Source organism: Diaphorina citri, unplaced genomic scaffold (genome assembly GCF_000475195.1).
Source record: "Diaphorina citri unplaced genomic scaffold, Diaci psyllid genome assembly version 1.1 scaffold1624, whole genome shotgun sequence".
In the NCBI taxonomy this organism is placed as follows: Eukaryota; Metazoa; Arthropoda; class Insecta; order Hemiptera; family Psyllidae; genus Diaphorina; species Diaphorina citri.
Genome location: NW_007379050.1, coordinates 37,546 through 62,021, shown reverse-complemented (window position 1 = coordinate 62,021; position 24,476 = coordinate 37,546). Strand labels below are relative to the sequence as shown.

At 38.3% G+C, this 24,476-nt stretch overlaps 1 protein-coding gene and 2 long non-coding RNA genes across 5 annotated transcripts; all 3 read right to left on the bottom strand.

Moving 5' to 3' along the window:
- Positions 1–659: 659 nt before the first annotated feature.
- LOC103516640 (glyceraldehyde-3-phosphate dehydrogenase 2) lies at positions 660–17,808 on the bottom strand. Of its 3 annotated transcripts, none has more exons than XM_017447140.2 (7): positions 17,653–17,808; positions 4,575–4,687; positions 3,928–4,054; positions 2,502–2,756; positions 1,871–2,031; positions 1,300–1,494; positions 660–898 (listed from the first exon to the last, which is right to left on the bottom strand). In XM_017447140.2, exons 1-7 carry the CDS (start codon positions 17,728–17,730, stop codon positions 829–831), a joined length of 999 nt encoding a protein of 332 aa, XP_017302629.1. In that variant the 5' UTR covers positions 17,731–17,808; the 3' UTR covers positions 660–828. The 3 variants fall into 3 exon arrangements, with proteins under 3 accessions (XP_017302629.1, XP_017302630.1, XP_017302631.1); XM_017447141.2 differs by lacking the exon at positions 4,575–4,687 and adding an exon at positions 4,255–4,387 and having other exon boundaries at positions 3,928–4,034; positions 17,653–17,776; XM_017447142.2 differs by lacking the exon at positions 4,575–4,687 and adding an exon at positions 4,275–4,387 and having other exon boundaries at positions 17,653–17,775.
- LOC108253341 lies at positions 13,217–14,197 on the bottom strand. Its single transcript, XR_001809724.2, has 3 exons — positions 14,141–14,197; positions 13,455–13,490; positions 13,217–13,278 (listed from the first exon to the last, which is right to left on the bottom strand). It is a non-coding gene; the product is annotated as an uncharacterized LOC108253341 (long non-coding RNA).
- Positions 17,809–18,757: 949 nt separating the features above from the next.
- On the bottom strand, positions 18,758–23,457 carry LOC113470486. The gene is made up of 2 exons (XR_003393525.1): positions 23,291–23,457; positions 18,758–18,856 (listed from the first exon to the last, which is right to left on the bottom strand). It is a non-coding gene; the product is annotated as an uncharacterized LOC113470486 (long non-coding RNA).
- Positions 23,458–24,476: the final 1,019 nt, after the last annotated feature.

Below are 24,476 nucleotides of genomic sequence, written 5' to 3'. Positions count from 1 at the left end.
TGTCATTGTCAAATTTAAATAAAAGAGAATGTCCATGCTTTGGCTGAGATTGAATCTGTGTCCTTCAGTTTATCAGACAAGCATCTTAACTACTACACCATCAGAGTAGATTACTTCAGTTAATCAACAAAGTAGGCTAGGCCTTTGACCAAGAATGTACTTTGTATTCAATACGTACAAGTATATTATTACTTTTGTGAATGTTAAATGTACATGTTACCATGTACTTACACTTGGTCCTAATTAACCAGATAAGGCTGATAAGGGAAGTGTACAAAGTTCAATCGATATGATCAGACACAATAAAATCATAATTAACACATTAACACCTAGCAGCTGAACATTTTTCTCAGACAATCAATATCAGAGTGCTGCCAGTAAGTGATTATAAAGGTCATCTTTGTGGAAAGAAATACATCCCTACTCTCCTTTGTTCCTTCAAAAATACAGTCTCTCACCTTCTCAACATTATTTTATTAAAGACTTTGGAATTTAAGGTTTGGGATTAATCAAACAACCCTGTTAAGGGGGCCTTGTATTACTTGTATTGTGGGTCTATTTTCAGAATAGAATAAATTTCTGATGCATAAAAACGAATTGGAAAGATGAAAGCTTCGTGAATTATTGTCCAGATTGAGGCCGGGTTTATGGAATTTTTCGGGGACTCTTTTCACGGGAGGAGGTTTTTTCTTCGCCACCCTCCCACTTTGTGCTTCATCAGTCAAATATCTTGAGATAGGGATAGGATAGTAAGGGTCTTCACGACAGATATAAATAGTAGTTATATACGTAGCTTTCAAATGAGGAAACTTGAGTTCCGTGCTGTGCTTAATCCTTGGTCTGGATGTACTTGATCAGATCAACAACTCTGTTGGAGTATCCGTACTCGTTGTCATACCTGAAGGAAAACACAAATAGAGCGCCATTAAGTGTAAGACCGATTACATACGGCCTTTTTCCCTTCTCTGAACTCTGGTATTTACCCCCCCCCCTTTAGGCGCTTTAACACACTACAGACAGTAGGTCGTTCGCGCCGAACAAATTCTTTGTTTAAACTGAATGAATCTTACAGGTTGTTCACACTATGCTGGTCAGAGCCAAATGATCATTCTTAGACTTGCATTAAAATATTGTATCCTATTTTTTTTTTCCTAATCCTAAAAAGTAATTGTATTAAAAAAAAATCCTTATTTTTTTCGTGATGAAATACCAAGCGATTTGAACTTATTCATACAGTCATCATTCCCCGAAATGTCGATTTTCGAGTCTCTTTCGCATAACAGAATACGCAAGACGTACCAGGAGATGAGCTTGACGAACTTTCCGTTGAGGGGGATGCCAGCCTGAGCGTCAAAGATGGAGGAGTGAGTGTCTCCAATGAAGTCAGAGGATACCACCTCATCCTCAGTGTATCCCAGGATACCAGCCAGAGGTCCTTCAGCTGCAGCCTTTACCTTGGCCTTGATCTCATCGTAGGTAGCGTCCTTGCCCAGTCTGCAGAGAGGGGAATAGAAAATATTAGAAATCAACTTATTAAGTCAACCATAAATATATACCAGCAAAAAAAAAAAAAGGGGGAAACAAACAAGGAGAAAGTCTCAAGCTAGCCTCGTTAGCTTGAAGGGTAGTGCCGCCTACCTTTAAGTCTCTCTGATTCCAGTTCGACCAGTCGCCAAAGAGTTAGGCCGGTACCTGTGAGCTTGCGTACAAATTGATAAAATGTCCGAATATGATATCAATATCACTCTTAAAGTCCTAATTTGCCTTTCAAAGGAAAATCCACCAGTCTTCGTAGATTCATAGCCCCTACACCTAAGCCTTAGATTAGGCTTTTTGTGTATGGAGTTAAGCTAATGATGACCAGTCTTACCTGACAGTCAGATCCACGACGGACACATTGGCGACAGGTACACGGAAAGCCATACCAGTCAGTTTACCATTGAGAGCGGGGATGACCTTGCCGACAGCCTTGGCAGCACCAGTGGCGGCGGGGATGATGTTCTGAGCGGCACCTCTTCCATCTCTCCACAGCTGAAAGTACAGGGCGTGAGTTAGAACTTAATTTCAGTAGGTTCAAATAAATGTAAAGTAATAATAAAATACTAGAAACAGTTCAGTAATTAATCGCGCTTGCTTTTTTGTTCAGGGCTGGAATCGACGCGCAACCCTTTAAGCTAACTAAGTCCAGCCACTCACTATCAGGTAGACTTGACAGATACGCGTGATCAGGTCTAACTGATAGTGTGTGCTCATCAGGCATCAGGTAGACCTGATCAGGTTTACCTGACACCTAAGCTGGCTTTTCACAGTTTGTGCAAAATGCAGTTCGAAAGACGTCATATTTGCGCAAATACCGCGCGCAAATGCAACGATCTGACAAAAGACCAAGTTTGTACAGGCTTAAGTGTGGCATAACAATCTATCGAATGTCCAGGTCGGAAAAACAGTTTCCCGAGCTCTATTCATGTCCTCAAATGCTGCAAAATAATCATTAACCTCACCTTGCCAGAAGGTCCATCGACGGTCTTCTGGGTGGCGGTAGTGGCGTGGACAGTGGTCATCAGACCTTCGACAATCTCGAAGTTATCATGGATGACCTTGGCCAGGGGGGCGAGGCAGTTGGTGGTGCAGGAAGCATTAGAGATGACCTTGAAAGAGGGGTCGTAGGCGTCCAAGTTGACACCGCACACAAACATGGGGGCGTCGGCACTGGGGGCAGAGATGATCACCTTCTTGGCACCTCCAGCCAAGTGAGCCTGTCGATCAAGAGGCAAATAAATTGGAGAAAACTCAGTGGAAAAATAATGAACAGAAATCGAGGAAAATAAATGAATTAGAGAAAAACAAGTGGAAAATTAACAAACAGAAAACCTTGGCACCTCCAGCCAAGTGAGCCTATCCATCAAGAGGCAAACAAATAAATTGGAGAAAACTCAGTGGAAAAATAATGAACAGAAATCGAGGCAAATAAATGAATTAGAGAAAAACAAGTGGAAAATTAACAAGCAGAAAACGCCAACAAGGTATTTTTATTTATTATGTTCTTTGAGGCACTTTACACTAAAAACAGCAGGTCGTATTGCAAACTCCATTTTTAATCCATCTAGGGGGAGAATTTCATTTCATTTGAAACGTCATGGAACAAAGAGAATGACATTCACGGGGGTTTTTTTCCAAGGGGTTTATTTAACTTGACTTTAAAACTATATCCTAAGGTTTTTAATGACGGGGTTTTGCACTCCATTCGACAAGCTACCCACCTCCCCCAAACCTTACTTACACTCGGCCTGAGTGGAGCCGGGAAAAGACAAGCACGCGATTGCCAAGATAGTCAATTGGTCACACATCTCGATACCAACCACGCAGACCATTCCTTAATTCGTAGATTCGTATGAGCTTATCCCATCCTTTGGGGCAGTTGCGCCTACACCTACGCCTTTTGTGTATGGAGTTGAATAAAAAGCATCTTATTTATTATTTTCTTTGAGGCACTTTACACTAAAAACAGCAGGTCGTATTGCAAACTCCATTTTTAATCCATCTAGGAGGAGAATTCCTCAACATTTGAAACGTCATGGAACAAAGAGAATGACATTCACGGGGGTTTTTTTCCAAGGGGTTTATTTAACTTGACTTTAAAACTATATCCTAAGGTTTTTAATGACGGGGTTTTGCACTCCATTCGACAAGCTACCCACCTCCCCCAAACCTTACTTACACTCGGCCTGAGTGGGACCGGGAAAAGACAAGCACGCGATTGCCAAGATAGTCAATTGGTCACCCATCTCCATACCAACCACGCAGACCATTCCTTAATTCGTAGATTCGTATAAGTTTATCCCATCCTTTGGGGCAGTTGCGCCTACACCTAAGCCTCAGAGTGGGCCTTTTGTGCATGGAGTTGAAAAAACGTTGCTCAATACTTACCGATGCCTTCTCAATGGTGGTAAACACACCGGTGGATTCCACAACGTACTCAGCTCCGGACTTAGCCCATGGGATGTCCTTGGGGTCTCGCTCGGAGTGGACAGCAATCTTGTTTCCGTTCACAACCGGAGGCCATTTGCAGGAAAAGAAAGTTGATGGCGATTTTACTACAAGAAATCATGGACGATGACCAGGAAGAAGAGATCTTTCAAATCATATAAAATTTTATGTTGCATAACAAAATCAATTAGACGATCGTCTTCGTCGGAAGAAAACCTTGCCGGAGGAGATTTAGCGAAATTTCCAGTCATTTTCACAAGCCTCAAGTCTTGTTTCCGTTCACAACCAGGAAGTTTCCGTCAGCCTTGACTTCACCGTTGAACTTGCCATGAGTGGAGTCGTATTTGAACAGGTAGACCATGTAGTCAACACCGATGAAGGGGTCGTTGATGGCGACAACCTGAAAAGCAGAGAAGAGAAAGAAACGTTGAAGACTTTACGCATGTTTCGCTCGCCAAGCCGTATAAAGACCTAGGACTACAATGGTTGGCTGTTCCTTCGAGGTCTTTAATTCTTACTTTCGATGTCTGTAAGGTAGGTACCAAACACTACACCTATCTCAAGGTCTCTTGTTTCCGTTCACAACCAGGAAGTTTCCGTCAGCCTTGACTTCACCGTTGAACTTGCCATGAGTGGAGTCGTATTTGAACAGGTAAACCATGTAGTCAACACCGATGAAGGGGTCGTTGATGGCGACAACCTGAAAAGCAGAGAAGAGAAACGTTGAAGACTTTGCGCATGTTTCGCTCGCCAAGCCGTATCCAAACCTAGGACTACAATGGTTGACTGTTCCTTCGAGGTCTTTACTTCTTACTTTCGATGTCTGTGAGGTAGGTACCCAACACTACACCTATCTCAAGGTGTTAGAAGGGCTTCATCATTCAATAAGTAGAAACAATATCTGGGCCTCTTGCAAAGTCTACAATGTCAAAGGTAGGTACTGGTGAATGTGTTTAAGCAACTGCTCCAAATTTCACAACAAAGAACAAACCTAATAGCACACATTGAAAAATTGGAATAAAACATTCCCGTTTTCATTGTGGAAAAACTGGTTTCATGCTGAATTTGTCCTAATGACTTGATAACCCTAAAATATAATAATTATTTCACAGGTAATAAAATTACTGGGGGGAAAACAGTACCTGCTTGAGATACCTACCTACATGTGTCCAACACACCCAATTCTTTTGACCTTTTGTTGTCTCATTAAAACGTACGTTATGGAGAAAGTTACGCGATTTTCAGCTAATAAAATACCTAATACGGGGCGAGCGACATTAATTAGTATGTTAAAGCGCCTTATTCGGGTAATAAAATTACTGGGGGAAAAACAGTACCTGCTTGAAATACCTACCTACAATTCCACGCACCTACATGTGTCCAACACACCCAATTCTTTTGACCTTTTGTTGTCTCATTAAAACGTACGTTTTGGAGAAAGTTACGCGATTTTCAGCTAATAAAATACCTAATACGGGGCGAACGACATTAATTAGTATGTTAAAGCGCCTTATTCGAAAAAAACCTATTTAGACAAGTGAATGTCCTTAAAACATGGAATCAATAGCTGAAAACAATAGGATGTTTCCCATGTTAAATGAACCAATGGAAATAACAGAGAAATCCATGACAATGCATATTTAATGTTAAGCCAAGGTCTAGGTATTTCGTTCATAGGTAAAGTAACTGTATGTTTTAAGCCTACACTGATCAATATTATTAGGAATAAAATATTTGAACACGACATAAGTCATACACATAAAATTGATGGTATTCTTCAAGAGAGAATGGCCATGCCTCTGGGCTTATCTTTTTGCCTCACATTGAGTAGAGCATTTAATAATAGTGGACATTGGTCTAGGGTATTTCGTTCATAGGTAAAGTAACTGTATGTTTTAAGCCTACACTGATCAATATTATTAGGAATAAAATATTTGAACACAACATAAGTCATACACATAAAATTGATGGTATTCTTCAAGAGAGAAAGGCCATGCCTCTGGGCTTATCTTTTTGCCTCACATTGAGTAGACTAGTAGAGCCTTTAATAATAGTGGACATCAGAGTGGAAGGTAAAAACTAGATGAGGCTGAGTGGGAGGTAGCCAATAAGGAACGTTAACACCTGATACTCTACCACCTACCCAGATTTAGAGCCCTATTATTGTCATTGTCAAATTGAAATAAAAGAGAATGTCCATGCTTTGGCTGAGATTGAATCTGTGTCCTTCAGTTCATCAGACAAGCATCTTAACTACTACACCATCAGAGTAGATTACTTCAGTTAATCAACAAAGTAGGTTAAGCCTTTGACCAAGAATGTACTTTGTATTCAATATGTACAAGTATAATATTACTTTTGTGAATGTTAAATGTACAATGTACATGTTACCATGTACTTAACTACTACACCATCAGAGTAGATTACTTCAGTTAATCAACAAAGTAGGTTAAGCCTTTGACCAAGAATGTACTTTGTATTCAATACGTACAGGTATAATATTACTTTTGTGAATGTTTAAAAATGTACATGTTACCATGTATTTACACTTGGTTCTAATTAACCAGATAAGGCTGATAAGGGAAGTCTACAAAGTTCAATCGATATGATCAGACACAATAAAATTATAATTAACACCTAGCAGCTGAACATTTTTCTCAGACAATCAATATCAGAGTGCTGCCAGTAAGTGAGTATAAAGGTCATCTTTGTGGAAAGAAATATATCCCTACTCTCCTTTGTTCCTTCAAATATACAGTCTCTCACCTTCTCAACATTATTTTATTAAAGACTTTGGAATTTAAGGTTTGGGATAAACCAAACAACCCTGTTAGGGGGGCCTTGTATAACTTGTATTGTGGGTCTGTTTTCAGAATAGAATAAATTTCTGATTAAAGAATATCTCAATTTTAAATTGAAGTAAATTGATTGTAGGTAAGTAAAACCTATTTGTTGATTAGAATGATGGTCTCAACAAATATTATACCCCAAATAATGAGAATAATGTCTGTACTTATGTAATATGTAGGTACCTACAAAAGGAATAGGTATCTAATCATGTAATCAGATTTAACAAGTCTGAGGTGTCAATTAACAAGTTCATACCATGTACTTACACTTGGTTCTAATTAACCAGATAAGGCTGATAAGGGAAGTCTACAAAGTTCAATCGATATGATCAGACACAATAAAATCATAATTAACACCTAGCAGCTGAACATTTTTCTCAGACAATCAATATCAGAGTGCTGCCAGTAAGTTAGTATAAAGGTCATCTTTGTGGAAAGAAATATATCCCTACTCTCCTTTGTTCCTTCAAATATACAGTCTCTCACCTTCTCAACATATTTCATTAAAGACTTTGGAATTTAAGGTTTGGGATTAATCAAACAACCCTGTTAGGGGGGCCTTGTATAACTTGTATTGTGGGTCTATTTTCAGAATAGAATAAATTTCTGATTAAAGAATATCTCAATTTTAAATTGAAGTAAATTGATTGTAGGTAAGTAAAACCTATTTGTTGATTAGAATGATGGTCTCAACAAATATTATACCTGAAATAATGACAATAATGTCTGTACTTATGTAATATGTAGGTACCTACAAAAGGAATAGGTATCTACTATCTAATCATGTAATCAGATTTAACAAGTCTGAGGTGTCAAGTAACAAGTTCCATAGGAAAATTACCTGTTCAATGTCAACAAACTATTAATAACTTAATTGAATTAGATCTGGTATCTGGTGCACGGTGCACTTGATTGAATGGACTCACTACACGTGACATGATTGATTTACCAATCTTATCTATACCCCCTTGTAACATAAAGAGGCATTGAACTCAAAAGTTTTTGCCTTTAAAATATAATTCCTATTCAATTTGACATCTGAGGTTAACTCTTTTTCTCTTGAGATAAGATAATGTAGGTAGGTACCTACTTATAATCAATAATGTGTGTCAGTGTGTTTGTCAGACAGCTGTCAAGTATTCAACACAATCATTTCTCAAACTGATTATACTAGTCACAAAACTGTTGATAAAGGAAACTGGAAACAGGGTGTTTCATACTTTCTATACACAGCAGAGAAGTGTATAAATGGGCCCCAAGTTGAAGGTCAAACTGTATTTCAAGAAAGTCAATAAAAAAATTACTAGGGGGAAAAAATGAGCTTTCTCTTTCTGAAGAAAAGAAAAATAAATAGATTTCTAGATATGCTCAGACAAACAATTTATGTGTCCTATATTTACAACACAAAGGAATTTTTGAAAAGCTGCCAGATGTATAGTAAACAATGGTGTGGACAAGATAGGTAATAATAAACTATGATAATTAGCTGAGCTGTTGATTAATTTTCAAAGGAAGAGGAAAAGTTCAATTCTTATCAAGTAGCAACTTGAGAATTTAAATTTCATTTATGACTATCACCAAAACATTAACTCCTGAGTTGGACTCCCGTATTTTTTATTAATTCTCCGTCTAACTTTCCCTTGGTAGTCGTTTCCCTTATGAATCCTGATAGGGGATGTCATTGCTCCTTGTGAGATGTTCATTATTTGTATGTATATCTCCATAATTATTATTCGTTTGGAATGATTACTGTTCAAGAGAGGGTTTGGCCGGAACTGATGGATTGGAGGGGAGCTAGGCGTCTTTTGTGATGGAACTCAATGTTAAAAGAGCGGGTGGGTGGCGGGTGGGTAGTTTAACTTGTCAGATTTTGATTTGAAATGAAAGTGACACGTTAATTGTGAAGCTTGACTAACCGTTCCTTTATGACTTCCCGGTTCGCCATCACTCGGAAAAGTCGGAAACGAATGGCATCGCAGAAAAGATGTGATTTCCTAAAATCGTGAAATCATCATTTAGTTACTTGTGAAATCAGAGTTGACTTCTGAGGAAATGGTTGAAATTGGAAAAAAAGTATGCAGAGGGTACCTAATTTGGGGACCCTTGTAGTATCTAAATTATAACATCGGCTTACCCTGGTGGTAGGTATCCTAGGAGCTAGGACCCTAGGTACAATGTAACACTAAAAAAGATCATTCAGCACAACTCCATCTTTTGCATCAGGAACGGATCTCAAAAGAAGGTTAAAGGAGGTTGGTGTTAGTGCTACACATATTTGGCCTCGGAGTCGAGTTTGGGTGTTCCATTACCAAGTTGGGGTTGGGTGTTGGGTGTCCCACAGTTCCATCACTAAATTGGGGTTGGGGGTCCCATTACTGGGAGGACGAACCATTTCGCGTGTCACTTCTCACTCATAATTGTGACATCATTATTACGGATGAGGTAGGAGGGAGGGAAAGACAGGTAAGAAAGTGGCAACCTTTCCCACTTACAGAGGCTCCGGACCGAGTATCTAGAAAAAGTCATTCCCACTTATAGAGGCTCGATTTTCCCAGTTAAACAGGTTTTTTAGTAAAAAATGAAGGGGTCACAATTTTTTTCCCAGTTATCCAGGTTTCCCACTTAGACGAGTCCCACTTAGACAGGTACGACTGTACTTCTAGAGGTCATAGAAGATTTGTATTTCGTATATATATCCTCATTTTTTTATCACTCTAATGTGAAACCAGCACCTAAATAAACGCAAAAGTTCTATATGCTATACATACAAAACAACAGCACTATTGAACCGGAACAAAAGTCATGAACTTTCTGCCTATGCTATCTCGAGACGAGGAAAGTCGGGGAAAATTCATCCGGAAAATGTATTTGAAAAGGAGGAACGGAGAATGAAAGAGCAGTTAGTTGAAATAATCATAAAAATGTAAGTATTGTACGACTAGATAAAACATAAATATGTAGGCTCTCGAAAGTACGAGGTAGAGCATGAAACTTCGTAAAAAACAGCATTTTTTTCTCTCTTAAAAAATAAAAAAAGAGGAAGACGAAAAAAAAAATGTGTATTAATAAATAGGTACATCTGCTCCCATAAAAAAAGTAAAGTACAGGGAAATATCTGCCTTCCTCAGATTTTTTCTGGTATTGTCGGAGTTGGGACAAAACGGCTTACACTGTACACCCTTCACAACACATTAGTTTGATTCTTGTCTTCGTGAACATTGGAAACTGTACTTTGTCATTGCAAAAACCTTGGGAAAAACCAAAATACTCACCTTAGCTCAAACTCAAAATCAATCCATTTGGAAGCTTACTCCTACACTCTCGTCTCAGAACATCAACCCATTTCGCCCCTCGCAGGACTAAAATCAAATCTATCCTTAATCTGAGAAGGTTTTTCTCCATTTTTATCAAGATTTTTTTACACGTTATCCAGGTTTCCCACTTAGACGAGTCCCACTTAGACAGGTACGACTGTACTTCTAGAGGTCATAGAAGATTTGTATTTCGTATATCCTCATTTTTTTATCACTCTAATGTGAAACCAGCACCTAAATAGACGCAAAAGTTCTATATGCTATACATACAAAACAACAGCACTATTGAACCGGAACAAAAGTCAGAACTTTCTGCCTATGCTATCTCGAGACGAGGAAAGTCGGGGAAAATTCATCCGGAAAATGTATTTGAAAAGGAGGAACGGAGAATGAAAGAGCAGTTAGTTGAAATAATCATAAAAATGTAAGTATTGTACGACTAGATAAAACATAAATATGTAGGCTCTCAAAAGTACGAGGTAGAGCATGAAACTTCGTAAAAAACAGCATTTTTTTCTCTCTCTTAAAAAATAAAAAAAGAGGAAGACGAAAAAAAATGTGTATTAATAAATAGGTACATCTGCTCCCATAAAAAAAGTAAAGTACAGGGAAATATCTGCCTTCCTCAGATTTTTTCTGGTATCGTCGGAGTTGGGACAAAACGGCTTACACTGTACACCCTTCACAACACACTAGTTTGATTCTTGTCTTCGTGAATATTGGAAACTGTACTTTGTCATTGCAAAAACCTTGGGAAAAACCAAAATACTCACCTTAGCTCAGACTCAAAAACAATCCATTTGGAAGCTTACTCCTACACTCTCATCTCAGAACATCAACCCATTTCGCCCCTCGCAGGACTAAAATCAAATCTATCCTTAATCTGAGAAGGTTTTTCCCCATTTTTATCAAGATTTTTTTTACATCACCTCCATTTTCCACATCCAATGCCTCCGCTGTGTCTCTGCTTGCCTTTGAGCTTCTTTCCTCTCCACCTTTGTCTCCTCCACAGTTTCCCCAGTTCGTTAATATTTCATGTCATCCCTCCTTATTCAAAGAGGGGGGGCTTCCTCATGCAATCCTTGCTGTTCCATTTCTTCTTGATGGCTGATATGGAGTAACTATTGCAAATCAGTTGGCAGATAATTATGTACATACACAAGTGTGTTAGGGATATTGTATTGGAAAAATTCTTTGTCAATGATGAGTTGATGAGTAATAAAAGGAGACATTATGGCTTGAACTGTTGAACCCTTACAGAAATTTGAAGAAATTGGATCAAAAATCATATTAACCTTTTACGCTAATACGAATAGACAATGTACAGTGATGTACAGGTACATGTACACGTACGAAAAGGCATTACTTTTCTTCAAAATATTTCCTCTTTTTTTCCCAACTTCATACCTCGATCATTTTCAACTGGAACCATCATTAATATGCATCTGCACTAGAAAAAGAGGCTTTCTCGGTAAACCCCAAACAACCCAGCTCCAGCCCTACATTAATCTCGTGCTTTTTTTTTTTATTACAGAGCATTACACGATGTCCATGTGTGGATTTCTCCACGGTTGCAATATTACACAAAGTTCAAGGCGTTTGACAACATTTCAGCATGTGGTATAACACAAGGATAAAATGATGGATCAGGCGTTTTTAATTGATGACTGACATTATCTGAAAGCGGTGGAAAGGGGTGTGAAAGTTTGAGGTAGGGACAGTGAGGGTATGTCTGATAGACAAGAGAAACATTTTCTTTCGCGTGGGAGAGCGTGCATAATTTTCAATATTTTCATATTCAGACATTTCAGACACGGAGGTGAAATACGACAAGGACGAGAAAAAAGGATGAGGAGGAGAAAGAGGAGGAGGAGAATGAAAAAGGATGAGACAGAGGAGAGGAAGAAGGATTTTTTACATAGAGTGGGGGGGTTAAAACATTCCACAGCACTCCCCTCCCCATATCTGATCGGACGAGGGAGGGGGAGGGAGTTTTTATTATTGTAATTATTTTGATTGCACTAAAGTTTTCTCTCTGTATATCTGTAGGTAGGAAAGTTTCTCTCCTGGAGATAGCAAAACATAATAATAACACTGTAGATAAGACTCTTTACTAATAGCCAAATACCAAGATGATGCTTTAGTTGGTAGTGCGTCTGCCTTGTAAGCGCTAGGCCGCGGGTTCGATTCCCACCCGGGGCGGATTTTATCCTGATGGCACTAAAGTTTTCTCTCTGTATATCTGTAGGTAGGAAAGTTTCTCTCCTGGAGATAGCAAAACATAATAATAACACTGTAGATAAGACTGTTTAGTAATAGCCAAATACCAAGATGGGGTCATCAGGCCTAGGTTCATCAAGGGGGCCTGAAACCATTTCTGTAGCAAGGGAAATTTCAGGCTGTTTAAGGTCCCCCAGTCAGCCTAGTTAGCTTAGTTGGTAGTGCGTCTGCCTTGTAAGCGCTAGGCCGCGGGTTCGATTCCCGCCCGGGGCGTATTTTATGATGGGATAATGTTCGTTCTCGGAACGGCTGGCTTTTTCCTATCCTGTCTTCCTTCTCTCTTCGATTTCGGGACGATAAGACCATAGCAGTTACAGTTCCCTCTGTCAAACCTCTCTTACAAGGCAGACGCGTTAAACTCGAATCTAAGCTAGCGAGGCTGGCTATAGGTGCTCTCAAAAGTTATAGTAGTAGGCTGGTAGCTGGTAGGTATACTCTTGTGTTGGCTATGTACTCATTTCCAGATGTTGTGTATAATTTACTATTCTATGTACATATTTATGTAGCCTACATAACTATAATTTGACCTATAATTCCTATAAAGCATTGGTTACCTTGGTTATAACATTCAGTGAATAGTTCAGTATTCAGCTCACTACTGAACCGAGACCAGCTTTTGATCATAGTTTGGATGGAAGCTTCCTTGTCTATGTCACCAGCAGGGTTCATCTGAAATGGAGAGGAGAGTTAATTCAATACCCAACCTAGGTTAGATGGCAGTTTGGCAGTGTTTGTCTTAGGCAATAACTTCCTTTCCATTGATAGAATTTCAATAAATAAAACCGAGACCAGCTTTTGATCATAGTTTGGATGGAAGCTTCCTTGTCTATGTCACCAGCAGGGTTCATCTGAAATGGAGAGGAGAGTTCATTCAATACCTAACCTAGGTTAGATGGCAGTTTGGCAGTGTTTGTCTTAGGCAATAACTTCCTTTCCATTGATGGAATTTCAATAAATAATAGGTACTTAGGTAGGTACATAATTAAATACTTATTTGGAGTTATTGGATGTTTCGGAAACTTACCATGCCCAGTTTTTGAAGAGCGCATCTCAGGAAGCACTGGAAAATTAAACAAAGATAATTATATGTAATTCGTTACAGGTAAAACGCAGTTAGTGGTAACCCAAAATTCAGTTGTCTCTTTTTTCTACACAAAGATTTTTGTGACCTTTTTTTTTTAAGAGATTTGACAGAGGGAACTGTAACTGCTATGAGCCAGCCGTTCCGAGAACGAACATTATCCCATCAGGATAAAATCCGCCCCGGGCGGGAATCGAACCCGCGGCCTAGCGCTTACAAGGCAGACGCACTACCAACTAAGCTAACTAGGCTGGCTTTTGTGACTTTAATTTTTATTAATTACCAAAAACAGCTAGGAAAATATAGTCAACTAAATCTTGCCACTCAATCTGATAATGGTGTCTCTAGGGACGTAGGTTGGTTACGTGATGCAGGGCAATAGATATTTGGGCCAAGCTCCTTCAACTCGAGATTTCTTTTTCTCCTTTACTATAGGTCAGACTCTGAAAATTTGGAGCATCCATCCCCGGTATATCACTGTTTGAACTCTCGGGCCGCCCTTGACAAAATCCTGGATACGGCCCTGACGAGATGGGTAGGTATAAGTGGGTAGGTAATTTATAGGTAGGTTGGTATATAGTTAGATGGTATGAGGGGATAGAACACATCCAAAAAAGATAGGTACGTACCTTGCCAGATTCTGAATCGGGGACTTCGTACTTCTTGCAAATTTCCAAATCCTCTGAAATCAAATAGGGAGATAAATACAACAAGTTATAGGTACATTTCATTACATTTTGGAGGTCTTTTCTTATCAAATTCCTGTGGAGTCCAGACTTCATGGATTCCAGTATGTAGGACTATTGCACCCAATGAAAGTTGACCCCATTCGATTATTGTTTTTCATTCTTCTCTTTCAAATATCGCTGTGAACTTTTGTAATATCGAGTTCTTCGTTTCAAGTCCACTGTATCAAGGTTCCACTCTAGGTACCATAGGTATGTACGAGAAAATAAGTAGGTAGGTAGGTACTTAATGTGGGTTGTGAGCGTACCTGTCAGGTCTACCTAATAGTGAGTGGCCGGGTTAAAGGCAAAGTAAAGAGCTTTCTATTTTGGCCAGGCACATACATACATAGTGCATTGGAACGTTGCGTTGTGCGTGATTGATAAAATTTGAAATTCGGATGCGTGAGCACTCATTATCTAGACACCCTGTAAAGTACAGCACAAGTTCATAAATATGTAAATCCCATAGTCAGGTGTTTACCTACATTGTGTTATATTGTTCTTGGAAAAGAACGCAATGTGAAAACCAAGCTCCCACGTGACTGCCATGCTAAGAATTTCCTATTGCAAAATCAGCACAAAGCTCACTCCGTTGAATTTCCTATCTACTATCTATTGCAAAATCTACAGAACACAAAGCTCACTGGGGAAAAAATAATACACTTTTGAGGGGAAGTATCTGGGCGAGATTGATGCCTAAGGTTTAGGTCTAGGGGAAGAACTGGCGGGCCAGTAAGTACTTCTAGAATGCCTCCCGAAGATTCTTGAGATCTCGTCCATCGACCGACGCGATGGCGATGGGACCATGAGTGGACACAGCTTTAGAGTGGTCAGTCTCCTAGTCACATTCCCCCAAAACCACCTCCTCATGTCCGAGGACGCACTTTTAAAACTATTTCTTTTTCCGACCGGTGTAAATGAATCTCCTATCTGAGCACACGGCAGTGCGCCAGGTTCCAGTAAGCACGGAACTTTTCACTCATACAGCCGTGTTTTGCCAGTCTTGACATATCCACAACTACTGATAAGCACAAATTATCATGAATCATAGAATAGAATTAGAAATGGATGACACGGAATAATCTTTTCTTCATTATCAGTTCCTAGCGACCATAACTGTTACAGCCGTGTTTTGCCAGTCTTGACATATCCACAACTACTGATAAGCACAAATTATCATGAATCATAGAATAGAATTAGAAATGGATGGCACGGAATAATCTTTTCTTCATTATCAGTTCCTAGCGACCATAACTGTAAGGGATTTCCCAAGCATAACATAATGAAGGTACATATTTATTGGTAAATAAGCATCTTGGCATAACTATTACTAAGGGGACTCTGTGAGTGGTACGGGTCGCACTGATACTTGGCACAATATCGTAGAAGAAAAACCCCTTTTTTCCTATCCCAAACATATATAGGACATAGTGCTCGTCTGGTAATCAGGAGGGCGTTGGTTCACTCTCAGCCGAGGTATGAAATTTTGTCAACAATGTAAAATGTCCGAATATGATATCAATATCACTCTTAAAGTCCTAATTTGCCTTTCAAAGGAAAATCCACCAGTCTTCGTAGATTCATAGATTAACTCATCTTTTAGGACTGTTTAGCCCATACACCTAAGCCTTAGATTAGGCTTTTTGTGTATGGAGTTAAGCTAATGATGACCAGTCTTACCTGACAGTCAGATCCACGACGGACACATTTGCGACAGGTACACGGAAAGCCATACCAGTCAGTTTACCATTGAGAGCGGGGATGACCTTGCCGACAGCCTTGGCGGCACCAGTGGCGGCAGGGATGATGTTCTGAGCGGCACCTCTTCCATCTCTCCACAGCTGAAAATATAGGGTGTCAGTTAGAACTTGATTTTTTTCCTTCTTTTGTGCAATAGTCCTACACACTGGACTACGCACACAGGAATTTCGTTAGAAAAGTCCCCCATTTCAAGGTAATGTAATGTAGAACTTCATTTCAGTAGGTTCGAATAAACGTAAAATAATAAGAATCATCAGTAATAATAAAATACTGAAAATAGTTCAGTGAATAAATATCGCGCTCTATGCTCGCTCGTTGGCTCGTTCGTTCGGGGCTGGAATCGAACCCTCGACCTACCGTCAACAAGACAGACACGCTATCCTCTAATCTACATAGTTCTGGCTTTTTCATAAATTTTCATCATGTTTAAATTCGATTTCATTGAACTTCAAGCCCATATTTTGTGTCTAAAATAATGTCACACTTAAGTACGGTACACATGTCTCCTAGACTAGTCTTTCGACAGACCTTGTGTGCGCACGCGCCATATTTGAGCAAATATCGCGCACACACACTCAACGATTTTTCAAAGGACCAAGTTTGAAGACTGCAGACACGGGCTTAAGTGTGACGTAACGACAATCTATCAATCCCCAGGTGGAAAGACCGGGTTCCCATGTTGTTATTGTGTAATAAAATGCTACAAGTTCACCATCTTCTCACCTTGCCAGAAGGTCCATCGACGGTCTTCTGTGTGGCGGTAGTGGCGTGGACAGTGGTCATCAGACCTTCAACAATCTCGAAGTTATCATGGATGACCTTGGCCAGAGTCAACAAACTATTACTAACTTAATTGAATTGGATCTGGTATCTGGTGCACTTGATTGAATGGACTCACTACACGTGACATGATTGATTTACCAATCTATCTATACCCCCTTGTAATATAAAGAGGCATTGAACTCGAAAGTTTTTGCCTCCTATTCAATTTGACATCTGAGGTTAACTCTTTTTCTCTTGAGATAAGATAATATAATGTAGGCAGGTACCTCTTATAATCAATAATGTGTGTCAGTGTGTTTGTCAGACAGCTGTCAAGTATTCAACACAATCATTTCTCAAACTAATTATACCAGTCACAAAACTGTTGATAAAGGAAACTGGAAACAGGGTGTTTTATAGGTACTTTCTACACACAGCATTTCAAGAATAAGTCAATAAAAAAATTACTAGGGGAAAAAAATGAGCTTTCTCTTTCTGAAGAAGAGAAAAATAAAAAGATTTCTAGATATGCTCAGACAAACATTTTATGTGTCCTATATTTACAACACAAAGGAATTTTTGAAAAGCTGCCAGATGTATAACAATGGTGTAGACAAGATAGGTAATAATAAACTATGGTAATTAGCTGAGCTGTTGATTAATCTTCAAAGGAGGAGGAAAAGTTCAATTCTCATCAAGTAGCAACTTGAGAATTTAAATTTCATTTATGACTATCACCAAAACATTAACTCAAATTTCAAATTGCCTTCTCATCTATCTGAAACTTGCACACATACATACTTGTAGCTCTTGAAAGTAGCTGGCTGCTCAAGTACATCAGTCTAGTATTTTTTTCTTTCTTTCAAATTGATAAACCATTTCTTCCTTACCTGGGCTCCCTTGGCAATAGCAGCTCTGAGTACAAGACGTCCAATACGTCCGAAACCATTGATACCAATCTTAGACATGGTTGAGAGTTGAGATTATTAACTGAAAAATTAGGAAATCAAAATAAAGTCAAATACAAAATGAAATCAAACATTGTGTCTAAGGGCATGCTTTAAGATTACAGTTAATAGCAATGCATTCAATAGCAGCTCTGAGTACAAGACGTCCAATACGTCCGAAACCGTTGATACCAATCTTAGACATGGTTGAGAGTTGAGATTATTAACTGGAAAATTGAGAAATCAAAGGGCAAGTTTGAATACTCATTGCATAGTCAAATTGGTTAGGGTTCGCGGTGGTCGCGGTGATGACGTCATTCATTAAACAATTAACCTCGCAATGAGTATTAAAACTGTTGCGGTTGATCATATGTTAGGGGTATAAAAAAAATCTGAAAAGAATGAAAAAAAGTAAAAAGACAAGTTTTTAAAAGACTTCCTTCCATTCAAATTTCTGAAAAAATAAACAAAAAAAAAAAAATGTAAACAAACCGTATCAATTGCGAAATTTGAAGGTTGATCTGGTGAGCTGAATGGTTATAACCGGCTGGAAGATACAATGAGTATTCAAACTCATACGGTGAAATGAATGACGTCACTCATGAAAACAATGAGTATTCAAATGGCATAATTGGACCAAACGGTTCCAACCGATTGGATAAAATGAGTAAAAAAACTTGCCCAAAATAAAGTCAAATACAAAATGAAATCAAACATTGTGTCTAAGTGCATGCTTTAAGATTACAGTTAATAGCAATGCATTCATTTTAACTTAATCTAGAATTGTTCATATGTGGCCCTGGGCATAACCTATCCTAACCCATTCACAGATTATCACTCTAAAATAACGGAATGCAGCAAAATTCTGTTGACTGAAAACAACATGGTGCAATTCACTGACACACCTACACACAAATTGCTCTAAATTGGTCTTGACAAGCATGTTGTAAATGGGAAGTTTAAATTAATATCAGGTTCCATAAGTGTAACAGAAAATAATCTGTGCAAATCATGTATTTGCCTTTCACAGACAGTAAAAATGAGAAATGCTCGCTTTTTGATAATAGCAGCTCTGAGTACAAGACGTCCAATACGTCCGAAACCGTTGATACCAATCTTAGACATGGTTGAGAGTTGAGATTATTAACTGAAAAATTGAGAAATCAAAATAAAGTCAAATACAAAATGAAATCAAACATTGAGTCTAAGTGCATGCTTTAAGATTACAGTTAATAGCAATGCATTCATTTTAACTTAATCTAGAATTGTTCATATGTGGCCCTGGGCAAAACCTATCCTAACCCATTCACAGATTATCACTCTAAAATAACGGAATGCAGCAAAATTCTGTTGACTGAAAACAACATGGTGCAATTCACTGACACACCTACACACAAATTGCTCTAAATTGGTCTTGACAAGCATGATGTAAATGGGAAGTTTAAATTAATATCAGGTTCCATAAGTGTAACAGTAATCTGTGCATATCATGTATTTGCCTTTCACAGACAGTAAATGAGAAATGCTCGCTTTTTGAAGAGTAAATAAATAAAAACACAACCACCTTTCAATGTTAATCTTGACACATCAAGGGCAAAGGTCATTTAAGGTCATGTTATAACTTTCCACAAAACACTTCTCCAAAACTCTGAATTTAATACCTAGAGAAGAAAGATCCCTTTTCCAGGAGAAAAGGTGAAAGAATTTGTCTACATAAATTTAAGAAAGCTTTTGAAAGATTCATGAAAAAGTTTTAAATTTGGCAATTTTGTATTCTAACCTAGCAAGAGGAAGCCGCATGCAACTCAGGCAAAGATACAAATATTTTACTTTGGAGAGATGCAGAGCAATGAAAATCAGGAGGATTCAAAACAGGATCTTCTATATTAAATACAACATGGTGCAATTCACTGACACACCTACACACAAATTGCTCTAAATTGGTCTTGACAAGCATGTTGTAAATGGGAAGTTTAAATTTAAATTAATATCAGGTTCAATAAGTGTAACAGTAATCTGTGCAAATCATGTAGGTATTTGCCTTTCACAGACAGTAAAAATGAGAAATGCTCGCTTTTTGATGAGTAACATCCAAGTTGACACCGCACACAAACATCGGGGCGTCGGCACTGGGGGCAGAGATGATCACCTTCTTGGCACCTCCAGCCAAGTGAGCCTATCGATCAAGAGGCAAACAAATAAATTGGAGAAAACTCAGTGGAAAAATAATGAACAGAAATCGAGGCAAATAATAATAATAGTGCTTATTTATACTGCTCGCATAGGACTGATAAGTCCCTTTACTCCAGCAGTAGGCTACTACTATTATTGTGGTCAAATTCTCAAATTATATTGAGGATAAAATTCCATACCTCGGCTGGGATTGAACCCACGCCCTCCTGTTTACCAGGCGAAATAAATGAATTAGAGAAAAACAAGTGGAAAATTAACAAACAGAAAAAGCCAACAAGGTATTTTTATTTATTATTTTCTTTGAGGCACTTTACACTAAAAACAGCAGGTCGTATTGCAAACTCCATTTTTAATCCATCTAGGAGGAGAATTTTATTTTCAACATCTGAAACGTGACGGAACAAAGAGAATGACATTCACGGGTTTTTTTTCCAAGGGGTTTATTTAACTTGACTTCAAGACCTAAGGTTTTTAATGACAGGGTTTTGCACTCCATTCGACAAGCTACCCACCTCCCAGGATAATAAAATAAGAGTGGAAATAATTACCTTTTGACGGAAAAAGACAGGAGCTGAGCCGACGAAATTTGAACGTAAAGTGACTTTACTGACTTTGGAGATAAGAACGAGAGAGAACTCGATACGAATCACGAATCGACCAATCAGCTTCTAACCGGATACCAAGGTCGTTTGGAGGTCACAGGAAAACAGCAAAAAATTGGCCAATGAGAATTCAGAATTTTCCTACCGATTTCGCTCTCAAAACTAATTGGTCGTTCAAAGTGCAACAGAGGTAATCGTAAGACACATGCTTTGCCATTCATGCCAATTCGGGAATGGAAAAGTTTACTGAGAAGTATTCCGCGGGGATTCGAACCCAGCACCTCCGGGTTGAGAGTCAGTGACTCAGTGCTCCTAACCACTCTGGCACGGAGGTGGCTAAATAAATAGAATCAGTCCACTAGTTATTATTAAGAAGTAAGAAGAAGAAGAAGAAGAGGTTATGAGTTATGGTCCCTAAAAGTACAGAAGTACTTACAGGGATGATGAAGAATAATTATATTGTTATTTAATTGTTTACCTATGTATTTTTTAAGCTACCAAAACTACCTAATAAGTACATAATCATGTGTACTTATCAGATGAGAGCTATCATCTGATTCATCTGATTTCTTTATCTGATACTTACCGTCTGGAGAATATTGTTCACCGACAAAAACAGGACTAGGAAGATCAAAAATTTGAAACTTGTCGATTTGATTTCATCTCGCACCAAAAACTCCATCGCTTCGGTCAAATTTAAATTATAGTTAAGCAGGTAATAAGATCAAATTTATTATTATGTATTTTATTTATTGAATTTTATAATACGTTAAGTAAGCAGGTTCAAAGAATATTGATAACTGACATTACTCGAGGAGAAACAATCGAGAAATGCTCAATTTGATAAACTCGAAAATAGACTGATAGTACCTAGCTACCTATAGGTATACCTACTCCCTACCTATGTAGTCTATGTACCTATTAGGATAAAGCATAAACTGATTGATAGCTGCCTCGGTGTTGTAGTGGTCAAGATGCTCGGCTGATGATCAGGAAAGCGTGAGTTCCATCCCAGGCGAAGTAAGGAATTTTATCATCAATATTGTTAGAGAATTTGACCGCAGTAATAGTAGTAGCCCACTGTTGGTAAAGGGATTCTATGGTCCTGTTTGAGCAGGTCATACCGTTCCCGACATATTGTTAAATTACACCGAAAACCAAAAAGCGGTAAAATGCCGCCAACCGTTGCACCGATCTTAACCCATGTGTAGGTACTTATCAGATGAGAGCTATCATCTGATTCATCTGGTTTCTTTATCTGATGCTTACCGTCTGGAGAATATTGTTCACCGACAAAAACAGGACTAGGAAGATCAAAAATTTGAAACTCGTCAATTTGATTTCATCTCGCACCAAAAACTCCATCGCTTCGGTCAAATTTAAATTATGGTTAAGCAGGTAATAAGATCAAATTTATTATTATGTATTATTTATTTATTGAATTTTATAATACGTTAAGTAAGCAGGTTGATACAAGGTGTAACAAAAGTCTAGCGACAAACTTCAATGGCGCGTGTTCCTGGGACTGATTGAAGAATGTTTCATTCTATGGGCCCACGAATCCCATGTCTGCCTCTTCCTGCTAGAAACTGTTTCAATTGATCCAAAAAAATAATAAGTAGGTACCTACATAATTGCTAAAACGAAATTTGTACATTTTTCTTTACCTCTTTAGTTTTGTACCTTTCTTTGGGAGAAAATTTTTGTATCGTAGGCATTAGGTATTGGGATTTATTTTGGCTGTTGGGCCTAAATTTAAACAATAAATTGAAAAATGTTATAAAATAGACTTACCCGGATCTATCTTGGTTTTCTGAACACATTGATTTTTTATTTGCTTTTTGAAAGCTTTCATCTGGGCCTCGGGGAGAGCCTAAACAAAAATAAACAGAGCAGAGAGCAGAGATGAGTTTAGCACATATTCCACGAAGGAGTTCAAACCTAAGTCACGGGATCACATTTCAGAGTTCCGCGCGGGTTCGATTCCCAACAAGCTGGACCCGTCCCTCCGGGAATTTTTTAGCCCGTAGTTTATTCGATCATGGTTAAAGAATACCTTTGTACCTACCTAATTTGTTTAATATCCAGTTTATGATCATTCTTGATTTGATTTTTTAATTTTACTTTCATGTAATGATTTAAAATCAAGACTCCCTTTATTCCCAATATAATGTTTAAGTCACCCATCCATTTATTGGCCTTTCTCGGCGTAGCTTAACATAGGTGACGCTAAAACCGGTCTTAAATGATCGACTGAAGTGTTATCTAAAACTTTCTCGCTTTGAGTTCATAGGTCGTCGCGACAAATTTCAAGATCAGAGCTCATTTGTGTGAGAAAATGAGAAAAAAAAAATCCCACAATTAGTCAATTAACTTTAAGTCACCCATCCATTTATTGGCCTTGCTCGGCGTAGCTTAACATAGATAACGCTAAAACCGGTCTTAAATGATCGACTGAAGTGTTACCTGAAACTTTCTCGCTTTGAGTTCATAGGTCGTCGCGACAAATTTCAAGATCAGAGCTCATTATTTTGTGTGAGAAAATGTGAAAAAAAAAAAAAAAAATAAATTTAAGAAAGCTTTTGAAAGATTCATGAAAAAGTTTTAAATTTGGCAATTTTGTATTCTAACCTAGCAAGAGGAAGCCGCATGCAACTCACAGGCAAAGATACAAATATTTTACTTTGCAGAAATGCAGAGCAATGAAAATCAGGAGGATTCAAAAAAAGGATCTTCTATATTAAATTAAACACGAAGGATAATAAAATAAGAGAGGAAATAATTACCTTTTGATGGAAAAAGACAGGAGCTGAGCCGACGAAATTTGAACGTAAAGTGACTTTGGTTCGATTTGGATTTGGAGATAAGAACGAGAGAAAACTCGATACGAATTACGAATCGACCAATCACTTCTAACCGGATATCAAGGTCGTTTGGAGGTCACAGGAAAACAGCAAAAAATTGGCCAATGAGAATTCAGAATTTTCCTACCGATTTCGCTCTCAAAACTAATTGGTCGTTCAAAGTGCAACAGAGGTAATCGAAAGTCAGGGTATGAAAAAAACTGTAGTACACAAACAATAATACACAGCACATTGCATACTTGAAATATTTAAACGGCTCTTATAAAAATCGTGTTCCCGTTTCTATTTACGTTTGCGTAAAAGATTTTACCTTCGGGTCTACAGTCATAATGAGGTTTAAAGCTAATCTTGAACCTCGAGTTGGTAGCTTGTCACAATGGAGGGCATAACCCCGTCATTGAAAATCTTAGCAGTAACGTAAAATCCACCTAGAAACTAGAAAGAAGGTAAAATTCAATACAAAACAATGGATCTTTTGTTTCAGATTGGGTGGGCTTTCCTTATATTTTCCAGTATGATAAGTAAAATCATACGTCATACCTACTTACATTGAATATGGGTTTGTGTTTTATTACTAGAGGTAGGTAGAAAGTAGGTACATACCTACCTAACATTTCAGCATGTGGTATAACACAAGGATAAAATGATGGATCATGCGTTTTTAATTGATGACTGACATTATCTGAAAGCGGTGGAAAAAGGGGTGTGAAAGTTTGAGGTAGGGGCAACACATTGTCAAAACTTTAAAGTTCACTCGAAGGTGAAGGAGTAACAAAAACTCAAAGAATTTGGTGGATGTGACACAATTACCGCAAGTGAAAATGCCATGAAAATAAAACAGTCCATTATTTTACTGAGACCACACAAAAATTACCCCAGGAAGGGTACTGGGATTGAACAAACCGGGACTACTTCACTGTCTTCTTATGACAGAATTTTCATTCCAGATTTCAAGGCCAATACCAAGACGACCAATAGAAAGTAAAAAGTCTCAGAAAGGTTCCTAAGCCTAAATCATATCAAAATACCTCCTCGACACAGCTCTCAAACTTTCCCCGGCAAGAGGATTGTGGAACGTGTAATTTACGTAAAACAATGGAGGAGCTTT